At 36.0% G+C, this 19707-nt stretch overlaps 1 protein-coding gene across 1 annotated transcript in view; it reads right to left on the bottom strand.

Annotated features, from left to right (window-relative positions):
- LOC121409981 (haloacid dehalogenase-like hydrolase domain-containing 5) overlaps positions 1-19500 on the bottom strand; it is a 29636-nt gene extending 10136 nt beyond the window's left edge. Inside the window, exons 1-4 of the mRNA XM_041601782.1 lie at positions 19025-19500; positions 12779-12985; positions 8879-8991; positions 5413-5509 (exon numbers count right to left, since the gene is read on the bottom strand). Of these exons, the coding sequence (XP_041457716.1) occupies positions 5413-5509; positions 8879-8991; positions 12779-12985; positions 19025-19141 (534 nt within the window). The 5' untranslated portion in view covers positions 19142-19500. The remainder of the gene's footprint in view (positions 1-5412; positions 5510-8878; positions 8992-12778; positions 12986-19024) is intronic.
- Between the last annotated feature and the right edge of the window lie 207 nt (positions 19501-19707).

The following is a 19707-nucleotide window of genomic DNA, read 5'->3' as shown; positions in this document are numbered from 1 at the left end:
AAATGAAATAAAATCAATTTAAGTGTTGTAAAATCTGCATGTATGTGCAGATACAGACAAAATAGAATACTAATATAGTAATAGAAAAAGAATGATCGTAGAACTTTAATTTTAGAGATATTTTTCATGGATCTCTGATTACCAGCCCAGAATTCAGGAAAACAATAAGGAAATGTGATATTGTTCAGCTTAGTTCAGACAAGGCTGTATTATAACTGTGCATGCTTTATACTAGTAATAGCTATGTCATCTGAAATCAAATTTCCAGAGCAGCAATTTTCAAAAGGAGGGTAATCGATGACATAAATTCCATTTCCCTGGTATTGACAATCGCAGAAGCGGATCCAAGTGGGCACATTTGACCTGGGGTCCGTTGTATATTTAGAGTTGCAATAAATCGCATCTCTAAATATCATACGCAACTTGATTTTCAACCAATCAACAGCGCGCATTTGGGACTTGCGATTTTTTGACCTGCGTTTAAACGCAACTCTTTCTGCAATGGACCCCTGTGCCCCCACCTTGAGAGCAAGATAAAAATGTGGCTTTCTTACACAAGTGTTCCCCCCCTTCGAAAGTTACAGCAAATATTTATATTGAAAATATTGTCTCATACAAGAGTGAGGATCTCTTTTTTGGTCTGCTTGTTATTTAAAATTTTAAAATTTCCTTGGGAAAATCTGCCCCACTACCCCCTTTGAGAAATCATGGATCCGTTCATGGACAAACATATGCCAGTGGATGAATTCCAGACATTGTTTTATTCAAGTTTTGATCAATAAATAAATAAAAACAGATAAATGTGATCACAGGACAAACTTAAAAAAAGGATAAAATTTACTTTAAAAATTGATATGCCTAGCCCCATGAAATGATCTAATAATACCCTCCCGCATTAATGCTTCACAAGTTTCACACCAGCCAACTTCGAGCAAAACTCCCCACCAGAAATTGTCTTATTTGTCTACACACATTTTGAGGTCAATACACAATATGCCCACCACTTTTCAAAATATTGCGGATCGATTGGATTTGCCGTCATGTTGATATGGACCGAAGTTATGCGACCAAAAGATTCGCATGCGGCATGCTGGCTGTCTGTTCGCCACATGTTAGCATGATTTGTTTGCTAACTGCAGTCCCAATAAACATTACAGCGAATCCAAGCAATCCGCGAAGTGATTTCTACGGATTAGATCAACGCGTCGAGATCAAAGACTAGATACAGCCGTTCCCTATATTTTGAAAAGCGGTGATATTAACATCAAAATGTGACTGAGAGACCTGTCATGACATTTGGGAACAAATTTTGGTGATGAGGTATGCTGGTAATCGGCCGGTGCAAAACTGCATTAGCGTCACTTTTCTCTGCATAATTATTGCAGCCTCTGTAGAAAAATTGAATAGGAATCGTTTGTCACTCTGTCCAGTCGCAGTTCCACACACAAAGTGCACATTTCACCATATGTGCCATGAGTGGTTTGTACAGTGTAACTTTATAGGGGCTGCATAGTCTTTATCATTTTCCAAACTTTAGGGCCCCTACCATGTTTCACCTCCATTTTATCTCATTTACCAACATCTATCAACAACAACAAATTACAGGCCTAATTCCAAAACAATATTTGTCGGCAAGTTTTCAATTTCAGTGAATTAACGTTGTGCAGTGTTTCACAATTAACGCTTTGACTTGAGTTTGACAGTCTTGACATTAGCATTAACAAATCATTCATTCATGAATTCAACGTATTCGGAGATGGTTTTTGTATAACATTGACAATAAACATCAGACAATACGAGCGAATTACTAATCTATTCAATGCTCGCCGAGCTGAACTCAGCCAACACAAAGCATAAGCACTCCCTATCGTCATAGCCACGTCCCGGCCAGTAGAGCAGCGGCCAGCGCCAACGGGGCAATGGCGGTGGCAGTGCAGTGCAGTGGTCGTGGCAGTACACCGACATCTAACATTTTGAGACAATTTGAGAAATAAATCAAAGAAAATTGTTATAGAACTTACTGTTTCGCCTTCTACAAATAACTTTGAAGTCGCTGTCCGAATCTGACCCGTGTTCCTTTAGTTTTTGATGAATTATCGACGGACTTATCAACAGCAAAACGGCGGTCCCGGTAGATGGAGTTTTCTTTTTCAAATATTGCAATTGGCGGTTAGACGTGCGCGCGCGCGTGCGTGCGATAGAGCTAGCTAGCAAGCAGCCAAGCGGCCCTGCTTGCCAACGCATAGGGGGGGGGGGGAGCGAGGGGGTGAATTAAAACCAAATCAGGGGTGTCTTCTTTTTCCTCTCGATTGCATGGTTCTGGGTTGGAAACCATGATGGCGTGAGTGCCACTGTTTTCCTTGGATCTTGGAATCTATGAAAAAAGTTTTCGATCCCTTCACTTTTTTTTTCCTGTTCTCTCTCTTATTTTCTTTTTTATTTTCGTTGTCTTTTTTTCTTTTCTGTTAATCTTTCTTTTCTTCATTGCCTTTTTTCTTTTCTTGTTTTCTCCCCTTAATATATATTTTTTTACTCACTCCTCTTCCCTTTTAATTTGCTTTTGTAATGACTGAAATTGAGATTTCATTCAGTAGATTTCTTTTCTGTTACATTGTACTATACCCTGTATGGCGGCAGGGAATTTTGATAGGGGTGAGGGAGCAAGACCATGTGGATAAATCATTTCAATCAAGTAATGACCGGCCTATAGAATATCTCTCCTCTTTATAAACGCTGTCCACAAGTGGGAAAGAATAATAAGGGCCTAAAAAATAGAATTAGAATTTTGAAAATATCATTTGTAATAAAAAAGAGAGAAATAATTAATGATTGGAAGCAGCTATAATAGCGTACAAAATGGGTTCAGAGGGGGCTTTTGACGCATGCAGACAGACCAAATCAGGGTTTGCGGATGGGAATTTGATAGAGGTTGGGGATTAAGACCACCAACAGTGAATTCATTTTGAGCAAAATATGGGGCATTGCAAGAAACTTGCAATCGAAGCAATCGAACGCAAATCAATTTCAGACTCCAAAATCATGAGAATCATACTTTCATTGCAAACTTGCAACTGATCCATAAAAAAATCCAAATTGTTATGTTCTAGATAAACTTAATGTTTATCATCACCTGTAAATTTGCATCTGATCGAATTTTGGGATTGATTGCAAATATCTTCTTGGAACACTCAATATATAGTTCTTTTTATAAAAAGCGGCCATAAACAAGCAAAATGATTAAAAAATAGAATAAAACTTATTAATTAAAAATCAAAACCCTTATTATCAAAAAAAGATTTCATTGACCGATTGATTTTATTTTTGCACCCATTGCATCAGATTTAAATTTAGAAGGTAATATGTACAATTGTAAAATATAACAAATTTATAATATTGTATTATAACCACTGGATCAATAATATTTAAACACATATAGACCTTTTACTTAATAAGGAAAAAGACAATTTAAAAGAATGCAAGAGACCATGTTTACAATCATGAGCGATTACACTTGATTTGGGAAAGCTGCTCACATAAAAGTCACAGCTCAAATATTTAATTAACTCTAAATACCTTTTAATCTTTGATATATTTTCTTTAAATCTTCGGAATTATGTTAATGGGTAATGCAATTGGGCATACCATTCACCATTAATACAAATGGCATTCATTAGGCAAACACCACTAAGCCACTATGGCTTTACAATTATCCAACATGATTATATATACCACTAGGCTCATACTACTAAGACACCATATTGGGTATATGGTATACCATTGATACCAATCATACCATTATAGAGGCACATACTACTGAGACACCACTGAATACCACTGAGACACCGTTGTATACCACTGAGACACAATTGGGTATATGGTATACCATGCAGTCATACCATTAGAGGCACATACTACTCAGACACCATTTGACACCACTGAGACACCACTGGTATACCATTCATCATACCAGTCATACCATTATAGAGACACATACTACTGAGACACCATTGAATACCACTGAGACACCATTGGTGTATGGTATACCATTCATGATACCAGTCATACCATTAGAGGCATATACTACTGAGACACTATTGAATACCACTGAGACACCATTGTATACCACTGAGACACCATTGGTGTATGGTATACCATTCACCATACTAATCATACCATTATACATGTTATAGAGGCACATACTACTGAGACACCATTGAATACCACTGAGACACCATTTGGTATATGGTATACGATTCATCATACCAGTCATATCATTATAGAGACACATACTACTGAGACACCATTGAATACCACTGAGGCACCATTGTATACCACTGGGACACCATTGGGTGTATGGTAAACCATTTATCATACCAATCATATCATTACAGGCACATACTACTGAGACACCATTGAATACCACTGAGACACCATTGTATACCACTGAGACACCATTGTATACCACTGAGACACCATTGGGTGTATGGTATACAATTCATCATACCAATCATACCATTATAGAGGCACATACTACTGAGACACCATTGAATACCACTGAGACACCATTGTATACCACTGAGACACCATTGTATACCACTGAGACACCAATGGTGTATGGTATACCATTCATTATACCAGTCATACCATTAGAGGCATATACTACTGAGACACTATTGAATACCACTGAGACACCGTTGTATACCACTGAGACACCATTGGTGTATGGTATACCATTGACCATACCAATCATACCATTACAGGCACATACTACTGAGACACCATTGAATACCACTGAGACACCATTGTATACCACTGAGACACCATTGGATGTATGGTATACTATTCATCATACCAATCATACCATTACAAGCACATACCACTGAGACACCATTGAATACCACTGAGACACCATTGGGTGATGGTATACCATTCATCATACCAATCATATCATTAGTCACATACCGCTGAGACACCATTGGGTATATGGTATACCATTTACCATTAAATAAACTACCAATTACCATTAAGAACTTACCATTGAAACACCACTTAAATACCATTCGCGTACCATTTACCATTCAGATCACCATTCAACTACCATTCGGCACCATTCAAATACCATTGGCGATTTTTATAAGGGTGGTGGCATGTACAATTGCTGATTTGGTTTACGGTACACCATGTGGAGTGTTATAGAAACAGTGGAGAGAAGAAGAGAAGAAGTGGATAGGCGAGAAAGTGGAGATTTGAGAATAGAGTATTCTTTCTTGAAAATAGCATTGTCATGAAAATGAACATTGGTGGGCTTGACTTTGATCTAAATGAAACTTTTGACCTTTTCAATTCCACAAAACAAAGCAAATTTTCTAAAAATTATTTGATGAATTTATTCACTTGGATTAATATACTTACACTTGATGATGGTCTCCTGCGTTTATGACTCACACAGTCTAAGTGAGGAAACAGATCCCGTACCTCTTCAATAGTGATGACTTTATTAAAACCCAACCTGAGAAACGGGTGTTAAGGAAATTTTTCAACCATTTTACTAGGCCTACATACAATGTATGTTCCAAAAAATGTGAAAATATATATCTCAATTAAATACTTAGATCTGGTGGGTGTTTCATAAAGCTGTTCGTAAGATGACTTTACGCATGACTGGTGATCCCTCCTTGTGCTTAATGATATCCCTGTATTAAATTGATATATGACCTAAGAACATGTTCCAGTCGTACGTAAAGTTGTGCGTAACTTTACGAACAGCTTTATGAAACACCCACCTGGACTAAAAGAGTATATGTAAGAAACAAGTTTTAAGAAAGTTTTTGTTTCAATACTCATTATGGATATAAATTTCATTTAACCCTCATGGGGGTAATTACATGTAGGTTGGTATTGATTTCTGAATGTTTGAAAACAATTTACTCAAAACCAACTTCCCTTTGATTGCAAGCTCATTTGGCAAGAAAAATTGGTCTGTCAAGCCACTGGGAGAAACATGAATGTCTGTTAAAAACACTCAACATCCATTATCCCAAGGGACTGGTGACTGTGGACAAGAGTTCAAGGTTGATACCTGGCAAGAAATATTGTCATGTGTAATGACACATGATCTGTGCATAGTCTCCTCAACCCTATCCTCTTCTATAAAACCATGGTTTCCTGTTCTAAACACAAACTGAGCAATAAACCACTATTACAGGTACATGACTACATGTATAGTACATTGAATCGTAGTATAAATGGAGTCAAGAAGGGATATTTTTATGTACTATACTATAGTACACTTTATATAGCAGTTTTATCATGTATACATACAAGTATGACTATTTTCTTGTCTGCATCCAGCTTTGAACACAAAGGTGCAGAGATCACAAGCATCCAGATCCATGAATGATGAAACCCTGATCAGAAAACCTTGAAAATGAAAGTTTTCTTTTTTTTCTCCCTAAGCTGTCAGAGCTTCCAATGCTTCTATCATGGACCCTACCATGCTTCTATCATGCACATGACAGTGATCTAGTGAGCATGAATGCCTTTGAGGTGTTTGCCTCTTCATGACATAAAAAGGTAAACCAGCTAGAACCATCATGCTATCAACTGTTATGATTGCATCATCTCCCAGCCACAGAGCATGCATGAAGTGTGTAATGTGAGCAACGAAATTAAACTAGTCTCAACTGTAAAATAAAATACTCTGGCTACACCCCTTTGTCCATGAATTGGAGGATGCAGACTACATATAGGCAAAATATTTCTTGAAAAAAAATTAAAGTGTGAGGACTAGAATACTACACACTATTTGGGTGCTGCTATAGTTGGTGCTATAGGTCCACTCGATCACATTTTGGAATTAATGGATCATGGATGTGATTCTCAATTAGTGTCAAAACTGCAGTCAAAGGTCTCTTGCCTCCTGTGCACAGCTAGGCTCCGTACTCGGTGCGCATGATGCAAATGTTACCACTACCAATTATAACTGGTAGTATTTCCTCACCAAGATCATGAAAAAAATTGGGAAGTATTTCAAAGCCTCTTACAAAGAGCTGCAATTGATCCAATCAAGCACAACTATGGAAAGCCAGCAACGTCAACGTCTAAAACGCATCATGTTTGTTCAAAATAATTACCGGTACTAGATATTATAATGTCCATTCATACATTCATATCTTTCTTAAAAATTCAGTGTGTTTCTTTTTATTTACAAAGGACATTGTGCAAATTTCCTTTAGGAAAATTTATGAAAATGATGGATTTCCATATGGGTGAACTCTTTGTAAAACAGGGCCCTGAAATGGTAAACGCAATTATTATTGTTGGGTCCACACTACTGGTATTCTGAAGGAGTGACAAACAATATCTAGGTCAGGTATTGAACATGAATGTCATAGCTCAAATGGCAAACTTGTGAGTTACTGTTAATAATCATTTCCAACAACAGAGCATGAAGGAGACATGTGTGCAACCATGGACCTAGAGTAGTAGGTCCATGCTGCAACAAAATAAAATTAAGACAATATATGAGTATTATACATAGAGGCCGTTCTCATTACGCTTTCTAAAACTAGGTTACTGGAGGCCGATTCAGGAAACCAGTTTGGAAGATCGCTTTGCTAGCGTTCCCACTTGATCACACGAAAGTGGTTTTCAAAATCACTTCATGTAAAGCGCTCTTGTTGCTATGGAAATGCTCTCAGTGGGGTGACACGTTTCGCCCGAAATTCGAAACCGCAGCATGGTCATTCTACACCTGTCGTGTGGAGTAGCGCGCTCAAAATGTGTGAAGATCGCTTCCTGAAGAACGGTTGTGTCCTCACCTATGCTAAAACCAGTTTAGAAGATCGCTACCATGACCGCTTCGACCATTCTCAGTACACGTTAAACTAGTTTCCACTAAACTAGTTTTAGGAGCATAGTGAGAACAGCCTCATATGCTCATGTACATCCTACCCAGGCAGAACTTGAGTTGCACACACTGCAGACAATACATACTTTATTTGCTCAGATTTCAAAGCCAATCCAATGCTCATCCAGGCAGAAATTCAATCTACATGTAACTTGAAAAACAACTATTTACGATCAGCAAAACCATCTTCAAGCATCACTGCTCTTACTGTATGAAAAGGCACACAATTATACAACCCCACCTACATTAAAATAAAAATATGAAGAGTGACTGTAACAAAAACATAAATAAATTTTTACTTGTCAAAATATTCATTTTCACCATTGCCTATTCTTGGTACATGTATTCATAAGTTTAAGGCATTTACAAATTTGTATTCTCTAGTTAAAGTAAAGTATTATTTTATAGAGGAAGAAATTACATTAAAATGGTACCAGTAACTAAAAAAAGGAAAATACATGTACAGTACATGTGCTTTGTATACAGTGTACCTGCAAAATACTTTGAAATTTGAAATAAGTTAAAGAACTTTATTACCAAACTTGGTACATGAAGGTTGTAATAGAATGAAAAAGATAGTAGTACATTGTACAAACATGTACTGTACATGTTGGTAAAACATGTATACAATGCTCGGGAGCATGGTGTCATTGCCAAAGACATAATGGCCCAAATTCACAAAGGTGGTTTTAAAAACCCTCGGTTGAACCCATGGTTTATGCAGATTTCTTGTATAAATCTACATGGATCTGCGTATCAATTCATACTTGTGTTTTTAATCAGATGTGGAAATAATTTTGAATTGAAAAAAAAGGATTATTATGTCTATAGTCCACACATATGTATTTGATAATATTCATAATGCACACATTTATTCTGACAAGCTGGAAATAAACAAATTAATCACAAAACTTTCTGACTTTTGTCTTTTGGTGAAACAGTAATAATTTTTGAAGTTGAAAAGGATACATGTTAGCTATTTCCACAACAGGCCCTTGACCAGACACCAAGACATGCTTATCATGAAACTGAGGCAGTATCCTGAGAGGACTGTGGGACATAACAACTTGATCTGGGGTGATCTGTTCAAAAAGTGAAAAACAAAAAAGAATATTATATGACCATGACATCACCAATATCAACATCTGGTATTATGACACTTAATGACAGAAAAGTTTTCAATTCTGATGTTTAGCCAAGAAATAATTCATATTGATGACTTATATGCTTTCAAACAAATTTCTTAGAAATAAATTCATTTTTTATACCATTTTTTAAATGTTGTATCAATTTTGGAGAATTTACATTGATACAGTTAAACATTATTTTTAATCCCCATTGTTTTGATGTAAAGCTAATACTTGCAAATACATGTACTTGAAAACTATGCATAATTTTGTATTAAATCACTTTCAATGAAAATAAAATCAACAGGTAATAAATAATAATATCTGGGGAGTGTGGAACAGTAGAATATTATTATTGCATTTGGATTAATACAAAATGTACATGTAATAAAAGTTCTGGTGATTGATTTTTTGTTGTACTGCTAAGCAAGCATAATGCTCACAGACAAGCAACAAGTTTTCAAATATTCAAATAAATTTTTTGTTGGGGTGGACTTGTCATTTAAGTTCCTCAACAAGGGATCTGGAAGTGATGATTAATGCTATAACAAAAAGCATTAGTGCACCAAGTGGGAATTGAACCCCAGTAACAGCAATGTGCGATACCACAGCTCGACCAGCTGAGCTACATGTACATGTATCGTGTACCAAATTACAACTCCAGGGAGTATTGGATATCAACTGGGACATTGAATTTAATTCACTCCACATCATGAAGTGCATTGTAGTAAGAATAAGTGAATATTAAAGTCCTCATTTGATTCTGTTTATTTCATTTCTTTGGACTGTTATCAATTCAGATAACTTCATTTAAAACAAGTCATTCTTAAAGGTGAATTGAGCCACCATGAAACCTAACTACTGTTAATCTCTGTTGATGATTGTTTTGTTTACCATTTAGGCCTACACATACATGTTGGCACTTGGCAAGTCCTACCCACTTTGCATTGCTAAAACCAGAAACTCGGGTCACTGAGTTGCACATGGAGCTGCACGTGCACTCAGTTCACGGGCTCTTTGACTTTGACAATGACATGGGATTAATTTGAGTGGTTATACAGACATTCACTCCCACTGTCAAAATCAAAGCAGTAAAATCTTTCAGAATATAACAGGTAAATTTGTGCATACATGTAGCTTACAAACACTAACAATGCCTTGAGATAAGAATGTTTGTATTTGATATACATGTAATGCAATTATGAATATGATTGGCTCCTGGTTGGTGAAAATTTGCAAGTATACAGAGTAATCATTGCGCTAGAGTTTAAATATCATACTGTCCATACTACCAAGAGCTCCCTGCTCCCCCCCCAAAAAAAAAGCCATTGAAATTCATTATGGGCAAGTCCAAGAATTCGCGCACGTTACATATGGGACATTTCAGAGGCTTTAATGACCTGAAAAATAGTGTTAATTGACTTTGATTAGATTGAATACCTTCATGATGGTAGACATCTAGAAGAATAATCATGCAAAAAATGGTGACATTATATATGACCTTGACCTTTTAGAGAGAAAAGATGGGCCATTACGTATGGGACGCAGAAAAGAGACAATTTTTGAGACATTTTTTTAAAGTTGAGAATTCTCTGAAAGTGTTTCATTTGACAACTTGTAACTTAGTGTGATAGAAGTCACAATACTCTAGTATATCCAAGGCTTTTTATGTCATAAGCCAAATCCCTCTAATAACAGACTCTAATCAAACAAATTAATGACATGTTACGTATGGGACATTTTGTCCCCATAGAGAACGTACATCATAATTCAAAAAATTGAATTGATTAAAAATATGGAAATAAAAAAAAAGAGTCTCTGTCTATTAAAATGTTCTATTGAGACATATTTGATACGACTGAAAAGGAAATTACCCATTTCAACATTTTTTCTTGTTTTCCATGGTTTCAAGAATTTCTTATGTATTTCTACTGTTTTTTTTATTTTTTCATATTTTTCCATTTTCACAATTTTTTGCTTCAATTGTTTTCATTAATCAGTATTCATAACAAATCAGTCTTTAAAAACTAAAGAAAAGGTAAACAATCACTTTTTAGAGCACTTTTGAAATTTGTTTTGTACACAAATCTCCCATTGACATTATGTGTAAATGTACCATACGGAACAATTTTTTAATTAACTTTTGATTAAAAAGTAAACTCTATTTTTGAAACTTTTTGGGGTATAACATTTTCCTATTTCATAAATTAGAACTTCCCAGAGATGCAACAATACAAGTATTGTATTATGAGAAATAACTTAAAAAACATCCTCAAAATGTTACGTATAGGACATTCCATCCTTGGACAAGACCTAATTTGCATAATTCATTAGATGAGACCACTTTTTCCCCCTAAACTAATAGGATGTTAGGGGGTCCATGTCCCACCTATGACTAAATCTCACAAGTTTTGTTTTAATTTTCTATGAATTTTTATAATTGTCCCATACGTAACGCCCATTCTGTATGCAAAATAGGTGCCCCAAATTAGCATAAATATGCATATTATCAAAATTTTCTTAATGAAATTTTAAAATTCAACATTTGGGCTTTAAGATAACTTCTTGAATTAAAGATGAAATTTTGCCTTCCAGGGTAACCTTTTCTTGGACTTGCCCTATGATATTGATATCTTTGTTACATGTAAATAAAGATCTATCCAAAGTGAGGGGCGAGTGTTTAAAGGTTCTATGACACCAATTCCATCTTATTCTAGATACATATCTATTTTTAGATAGTTTTACTTAAAAAATACGAATTTGCCATTGGTTCCTGTGTACGACAAACCTTGTTGAGTTATTCCATGGAAATGAACTTCAACGGCAACGCCCAATAAAATTTTCGAAAGAATTGACCGATCTACCTATCAATCATTGTGACGTCATCGAGGCAGGCTTTCCCAGCTGTGCAGCCAGACCCCTAGTTATCGTACACGTTCCTCGTTTTTGCTGTTTTGACTGAGCTCATTCTTAACGGATATTTCAGATTTTTATGAGGTTTTGATCATGGCTGCAGCATCGTCATCAGCTGCGTCTGATTCTTCAGACTTTGAAGATTCAGGTCCTGAATATTATTCCAGCAATTCAATTTATTTACTTTGAATCCACACGTGCAACCACAATAGGCACTTCACGTTCAAACGTCAGCAACACTCAGCAGATTCCTTCCCTGACGTCATAATTGATATACAAAACCAAATCAGGCTGAATTTTTGTGGGCGTGGCAAATTTGGCTCAATTTTCAATATAAAACTGCCTTTGAACCTGATGTGGGATGTTTTTCGGGTAAAATTTTGATGGAATCGTTATTAGTAACCACTAAGCTAACAAATAAATCAGCATCTTTGCTGTATTTCATAGGACCTTTAAGTAAGGAGTCTTAAAAGCGAGGGAATAAGAACGTGACCAACTGATATCAAGAATACATAATCAACCAAAGTAATAAATCTGTGCTATCGCTATACAAGTAGTGTGGTCATTTCATATCATTCTACATGTGCAATTAAAATATCAATTTGTTTCTCCAAGGGGAGGTCATGCAGAGTTTGGCAATAGGCCTACTCTACCATAGTAAGGAATAAGAAGAAAAACCATAAGGACACATGATATAACAATAATAACCAAAAATAATGAATTCAACATGTACTTCCAAACACTATATATTTCTCCAAACTTTTTTAATGTGAGCTGCTGAAGGTCAAGGCATTTCTTCATCACAGTAAACAAAAAATACACAACTTACTGGTACTTCCAAGATATCTGTAAGTTCACTGGCTTTTTGTTCTCTGAGTGAATTTCCAGCATTAGTGATGAACACAGTGGGTACTCTCATCTTTCCTTTGTCATTCGTTAGGAGACGAAACGCTTTCTGAGCTTCAGGTAGTACTGTCTTTCCCCTCTTCAGGACACCATCAATATCAAACAGAAGGCCAAAGCTTGGGAGGTTTTGCTGAAAATATGGATAAAACATAAAAAGAAATGGTAAAGTTGGTACTTGTGTCCAGGGGCAGATCCAGGATTTTCCAGAATGGGGGGGGGGCACATTTTTCCAAGGAAAAATTTGACGAGCTTAAAATGGGAAGAAAGGTTTTTAAGCAAAAATTAAGCCTATTTTGTCCCCGAGAAAATTTGACAAGCAAAAAAAAAAGGTCTTTACTTTCAAAAGGGGTAAGGGGGGCACACTTCTGTTTTAACAGCTTTTTTTACATTACAAATTTCAATTTTGCGTCTCGAAAGGGGGAGGGGGGCATGGGCCGGCTTTGCCCCCAAAATAGTAAATGAAACTTCTATCATCTTCACACTGGCCACAAACAACACTACAGTCCGAGGACTGTACCAGAACTGTGGCAGTGTTGCCTTGAGTGTGAAATCTCAGACCCGCAATAAAATTACGCCGGGATAACTCGCCTTGCTATAACTCCACAACAAACTATTGCTAGGCAAGCCATAGTAATAGCAGCTGGACAGCCCCGTGACTGTCGCTGTGTTTTTTCAGTGTGAAGGCACACCGCTACAACACTGTGATAAACCACCTGTGATATGTTTACAATAATGTGGGCATGGACCTTAGTACATGTAGGTCCATGATGTGGGGGTGTCATGGTCTAGTGGTTATGACTCTCGTCTTCCAATCTGTAGGACATGGGTTTGATTCCCGCCCTCAAATATTTCTGGTTTATCAGAGTTGGGTCACTCACTGGGTCATAAGCCTACGGGTTACGGTGGTCATAAAATCACCTACTGCAGTGTAAATGGATACATGAAATTTATCTAGGGACTGTGCCAGGATAACCTTTCTATTGTGAAAAGTTTGAATGCATTTATTCATTTTATTGGGTTAATAGCGGTGTCACCGTCCAGCGACAGCACCGGGATAACTTTGAAAACCAGTAGACAGTATAATAGAAGTTCAAAACTACATGTATAACAACATGTTGGCTATTTAAAGGACAAGTCCACCCAAAAAAAACGGTTGATTTGAATGAAAAGAGAAAAATCAAACAAGCACAACATTGAAAATTTCATCAAAATCGGATGCAAAATAAGATTGTATTTCAAAGTTTTGCTTAATTTCACACAAAAGTTTATGTACATCGCGGTCGGTATGCAAATGAGGGAACTGATGACATCACTCACTATTTCCTTTGTATTTTATAATATGGAATATTCTAATTTTCTCCCCATTGTATTGTGAAACAAAGTTTTATTTCTCCCTAAACATGTGGAATTATTTTGCTTAATATTTCATGGATCAGTCAAGTTGGTCCTTATTGTCAAATCTTTAAAAATTGAAATAAAAAAAATAAAAAACAAAAGAAATAGTGAGTGACTGAGGGACATCGATTCTCTCGATTGCATGTGACTAAGTTGTGCATGTAACTATTTTGTGAAAAATAAGCGAAACTTATAACTTTCTTATTTTACATCTGATTTTGATGAAATTTTCAGCATTATACTTGTCGATTTTTCTGTATTCAATTTAACTTTTTTTTTCTGAGGTGGACTTGACCTTTCAAGGAAACCAAAACCCAAGAAAGAAGCAATCTTATTGGAAAGAGTAAAATGAGAGGAATAATTTCTAAAAAGTTTCATAAAAATTGGTTATTAAATAAGCAAGTTATGGACGTTTAAAAAGTCTTATCTTGTTGGGGATCCTGAAATTGGGAAACATGCTTCAAAATGGCTGATTTTGTGGACAACTCTCCATTTGTCTTTAGTACACAAATTATCAGATTTTCCTCATTATCTTTCAAATTGCATCTTGCCTCCTTCTGAGCACAACATATGTCATGGGAAAATATAATTCACACCACATATGTCAAGGTCAGGAGAAGATAATGTGCAATTAATGTAAAATAAAGGGGTAAATCTGATAAATTGCGTACAAAACAAATGTAGAGTTGTCCACAAAATCAGCCATTTTGAAGCACGTTTACCAATTTGAGGATCCCCATAGAAAGTAACGAGAAGACTCTTTCAACGTCCATAACTTGCTTTATGTCATAATCGAGTTTGATGATTTTTTTTTTAATTCCTCTTTACTCTTTCAAATAAGATTGCTTCTCTTCTTGGGTTTTGGTTTTCTTTAATAGACACAAGTTTTTAACTTCCTCAGAATCAGAACTTCCAGATAGTAAAATCGTAATTTCATAAAGTACCATACTTTCCATCTCTTTATTTAACTTTGTGTTTCCTCAATTTTCAGAGACTGGATGTGATTTTCTCAGCTAATAACCAAGTGAGACCAGTGAGATGCAAACAACACACTTTACTTTGTGGGCAAAATTACTTAAAAATCAGTTCACCATGTACAGTACATGTAAATGTACATGTAGATGTATTTTTGAATAGTGGCAGAAACCATCTCTAAAATATTGGGAATGATTGAGATACATGTACCAGCAGTACCAAAACTACCAAAAGTAATGATAAATTGACTTGTTTCTGTCAAGAGTTAACAATACAGTAGGTTTATGAAAACATGTTACTATATTCTTGGTAAGTAGACATCTTTGTCAACCTGACTGATTTCTCAAACTTTCACATTTTTTATCTGCTGTTCTGATTTTTTTTTCACTTAGAAACTTTTCATTTGGCGTTATTAAAGGTTGGTCCTAGACTTAATGTAGATAATCATATTTCTGATTGATGCACGCCTAACAAAACTTATTGACACATATAATAGCGAGAGACTACAGTTCATGTACCTCCAATAGTTAAAATGCGGTAGACTCTACAGATTATTTTTATGAAGAGTTCCAACATGCATTAAAACTGACTGGGTCTGAATTCTTGAGTTTAGGCCATAAGTTTGGAAATTAATGGTGGAATAATCAAGCTGGGAACAATGGATACTTGGATAAGACAGATACACATCCTATAGGTTGGAAAGGTTGCATATAATGTTGGATATATGGTGGATAATCATAATAATAAATGTCAGTTATGATGAATTTAATGATAATGTCAGGAATTTTTTACTCAGGCTCAGACATTTCATTCCTGATTTGCATGCATGGACTCATAACCTTGTTCATAGAATGAGTGGCATGGACTCTAAGTTCTCATGTAAGTAAAATTAACATCAACATTGAGAGTAATCAATAATAACATAATAACTACTAATAATTGACATATACATCCCAAAGCAACTGTAGCAGCTCATGTTAGCTGTGGTCTGTTTGTTAAATAATATTGTATTGTATTGTATTGTAGTTTACATAGACTTGTAAATAAGGCTCATTTTGGTTTTAATTCTGTTAGCGCAACCACCCTAGCCATTTGACCTTTTAATATTCTCCTTCAGCTCCTTTGTTTACAAACAATAAATTTCTCCCACGCTCTGTACGTGACCTTTTTAGGTCCAAGTGACTTGGTTGTTTCTCGCTACGCACGTGCCTTTTTCTGGATGCGTGCATCTGACATTTCCTTGACTGGCGGTGGTTGCGGTAGCGATGTACGTTCCTGGTGTGTTAAATCAACTTTTGGAGGTAATTTTATGCTTGAAATCCGTAGTTATCGATTTGTTTCTTTAAGAAATTGTATTAGAGAGATTTTTTAATTATTGTCCTTAGTCTTATTCTAGATTTCTGGCTAGTAATCACAGTCTTTTTATATGGATAGATTTTTGATAAATAGCAAACACATTTTAGTCCTTCTCGGACATTTTTCCTTCCTGTATTGCTTAGCTGTGATTGGTCAGATTTTTTTAGCTTTCTGATTGGTGCATTTTACACCAATATGATTGGACTAAAGTCTTGTTTGGTGGGAAATTTGGCAGATTGTTAAAAATGATCGCCAGAAGTTCGAGAATTAGAGTTTGGTCAACAAGGGCTCTGCTCTTAGTCTTAGCTCTGTTCATTAATTTTTCTTTGTCTTGGTAGCTTCGCTCAATGCACTGAGCTCGCTTTGCCATTTGAGAACAATATCATCAAACTTCAGTTCATGGATTCATTTTGCCAACCGTTTTGGATCCATTTACTTTGAAATAGATCTAGTTTCTTATTGTGCGATGGACTTGAATTTCGACTTCTCTTAGTAATTGTTTCTCATCATCGAACAATGTCTTATTCGTCATCATAGAGCTTTAGAGTTCCACGACATCGGACATTATCTTATTCTTATTTGTCAACTTCATCATCCAATTTTTGTCAATCACGACATCTAACTTTGTCATTATCTTGTTCGTCAACCTTATCGTCGAACTTTATTCGATCAACGACATCTAGGTCGAACATTGTCATTATCTTCTTCGTCAACCTCATCGAATTTTAGTCTAGTCGATTACGACATCTAACACTGTCATCTTTTTCGTCAACCTCATCATCGAACTTTAGTCAAAGTCGAACATTGTCATCATCTTATTCGTCGACCTCGATCGTTGAATCCTCGAGTTCTTCCTCATCTGTCTTCACACCGGACTTTCGTCTTTCTCAATTCGCTCTCCACGACCATTTCGCCTTAGTTTCGGACATTTAACTTTTGGATCAAACAATCAGACTTTTTTTAATACCTGGAATATTTAATATTTTCTACATTGATTTCCTGGAAAATTATTTGTTTTCCTCGGCACAACTTATGTAAGTAATTCTAAATAGCGGCGGTCTTTCGCTTTAGAAATAGACCACCTTATTATTGTTCTTGTATTTCTTGATTGGTAACTAGCAGCAGTCTTTCGCTATAGAAATAGACCATCTTAACCTATTGATTTCTTGATTGTAAAAATACAATTTACAAGCCTAGATCTAGATCTCATCTTGATCTAGATTGGATCTAGAATCTACTGCGATCACAATTTGATGTGTTGAGTCTCCTTGAAATTATTAATAAAATAACGACACCCTGACAAGAGAACTTTATACCTTGTAGTTCACTTTTGATTTATTTCGTTTTGGCTATTATTTTTGTATCCTTATTTTTTTTATCATAGACATCCCATACAATTTATTTTTAGTAACATGCCCTGACCCCCTCTGGTGTAGCTTGTTAAACAACCATTTCGAATTATATCATCCAATATTCATTAGTAAATTCATTTGTTAAATCATAGATTCATTGATTATAGATCTTAATTATGTACATGTATGATGGTGGGCCCCAAGTCTGCGCACCTAACAATTTGAGTTAAGATTTAACATGAATTTCTTCTTATTTCACAAATTTTTTTGGTTAATAGTGTTCCTTATATTATCAAGAGTAAAGTGTACCAAATTTTTCATTAAAAAATTAAAGAAAATAGAAGATTTTCTTGAAAAAACCTTCGGGCAGTCATTTTCAGATTAAAAAAAAATTGTACCCCATGTCTGCGCACTCATTCACTTTGCACACGATTCGGGGATTTGATGACAAAGGCTGCATTTTTAAGCCTTCACATGAAATGCCCTGAATTCATTATTTTTCCACCATTTTGAGTCGGATTTTTTTATGAATTACCTATTTATGTATTGCATGTGTAAAGTTCGTAATCCTTGCGTATATTCTTAGAATCGCACAGATACGTGGGTGCACAGACTTGGGAGACCGCACAGACATGGGGCCCTGGCCTGGGGAGTGGGGGAACTGACCATCATGACCATCTGACCATATGTCAATATCTTATATTTTTATCAACTATTGTTTGTGTTTTGTATCTTTGTACATTGTACGCAAGGCTGCTATGTGCAATGTTTTTTATACCGAAATAAATAAAAATAAATAAACAAAAACACTATCAATCATTAAAAATAATCAATAAATTGGCATTATCGTGATATTGGAAACCACCGTTCACTTCATACAGCAGTGCTTTATTCAGTCACACGCACGGTTCCCCATTTCCACCTCCATTCACTTCGTACACAAGTGCGCGTACACAAATCTACGAGTGGTTCCCAAAAACATGATATGGCCAATAAATTACAATAACATTGTCTTTGACTAAATTTTAATTATAATTTTCACATAGAATTTTAAATTTTAGTCTAGAGCTCGTAGTAAAAATTCTACTCACTTCTTGAAAATGCTGATGTGATACACATAATCTTCTCCTGTGGCTGTGAGAGCAATACACGTTGCTCGTTGGTACTCTAAATAATGTTCTTGAGGCAAACCGCCCCAAAGAAACCATGATGAAGCAAGATGTAGCTTTATGGAAGTGTCAATGGCAATGCGGCATGCGCATGCAGCGGATGGCCGATTGATTGTCCCTGTTCTCTCCTCGAGCCTAGCCTGTCTCGGTCTCAGCCCCTCTCTGCATGCACAACAAGCAATGCAGTCTATAACGGCGAACTGCTGCTCCGCCGCAAACAACCAACCATAAACTTGCCTGGCAATATTTTCCCCCAAAACAACATTACTCTCCAAGTACTTCTTCCTGAGAAAATCAGACGTTCTATTGATAGGTTGATGAAGAAAGTAAGTGGGATTTTTACGGTGATTTCGACGCAAACAGAAGTTTAGTTTCAGTAACCGGCGAATTCGCCTTCAACGACGTAACACAACCGGGTGATTTCTTATACTGTAGTCTTCTACACAGAACAGTATTGGAAGATCGCTTGCGCTCTTATACATGATAGTAAAGGTGCTATTGTTCACAAACTAGCAAAACGAGGGAAAATTTAGACTAATCACGATTCGCCGGGTGGATGTGACGTGATCGACAGCTCGTATTAACATATTTTTTGTGGGTGTGAC

Source organism: Lytechinus variegatus, chromosome 3 (genome assembly GCF_018143015.1).
Source record: "Lytechinus variegatus isolate NC3 chromosome 3, Lvar_3.0, whole genome shotgun sequence".
In the NCBI taxonomy this organism is placed as follows: Eukaryota; Metazoa; Echinodermata; class Echinoidea; order Temnopleuroida; family Toxopneustidae; genus Lytechinus; species Lytechinus variegatus.
This window is presented reverse-complemented; position numbering and strand designations above follow the sequence as displayed.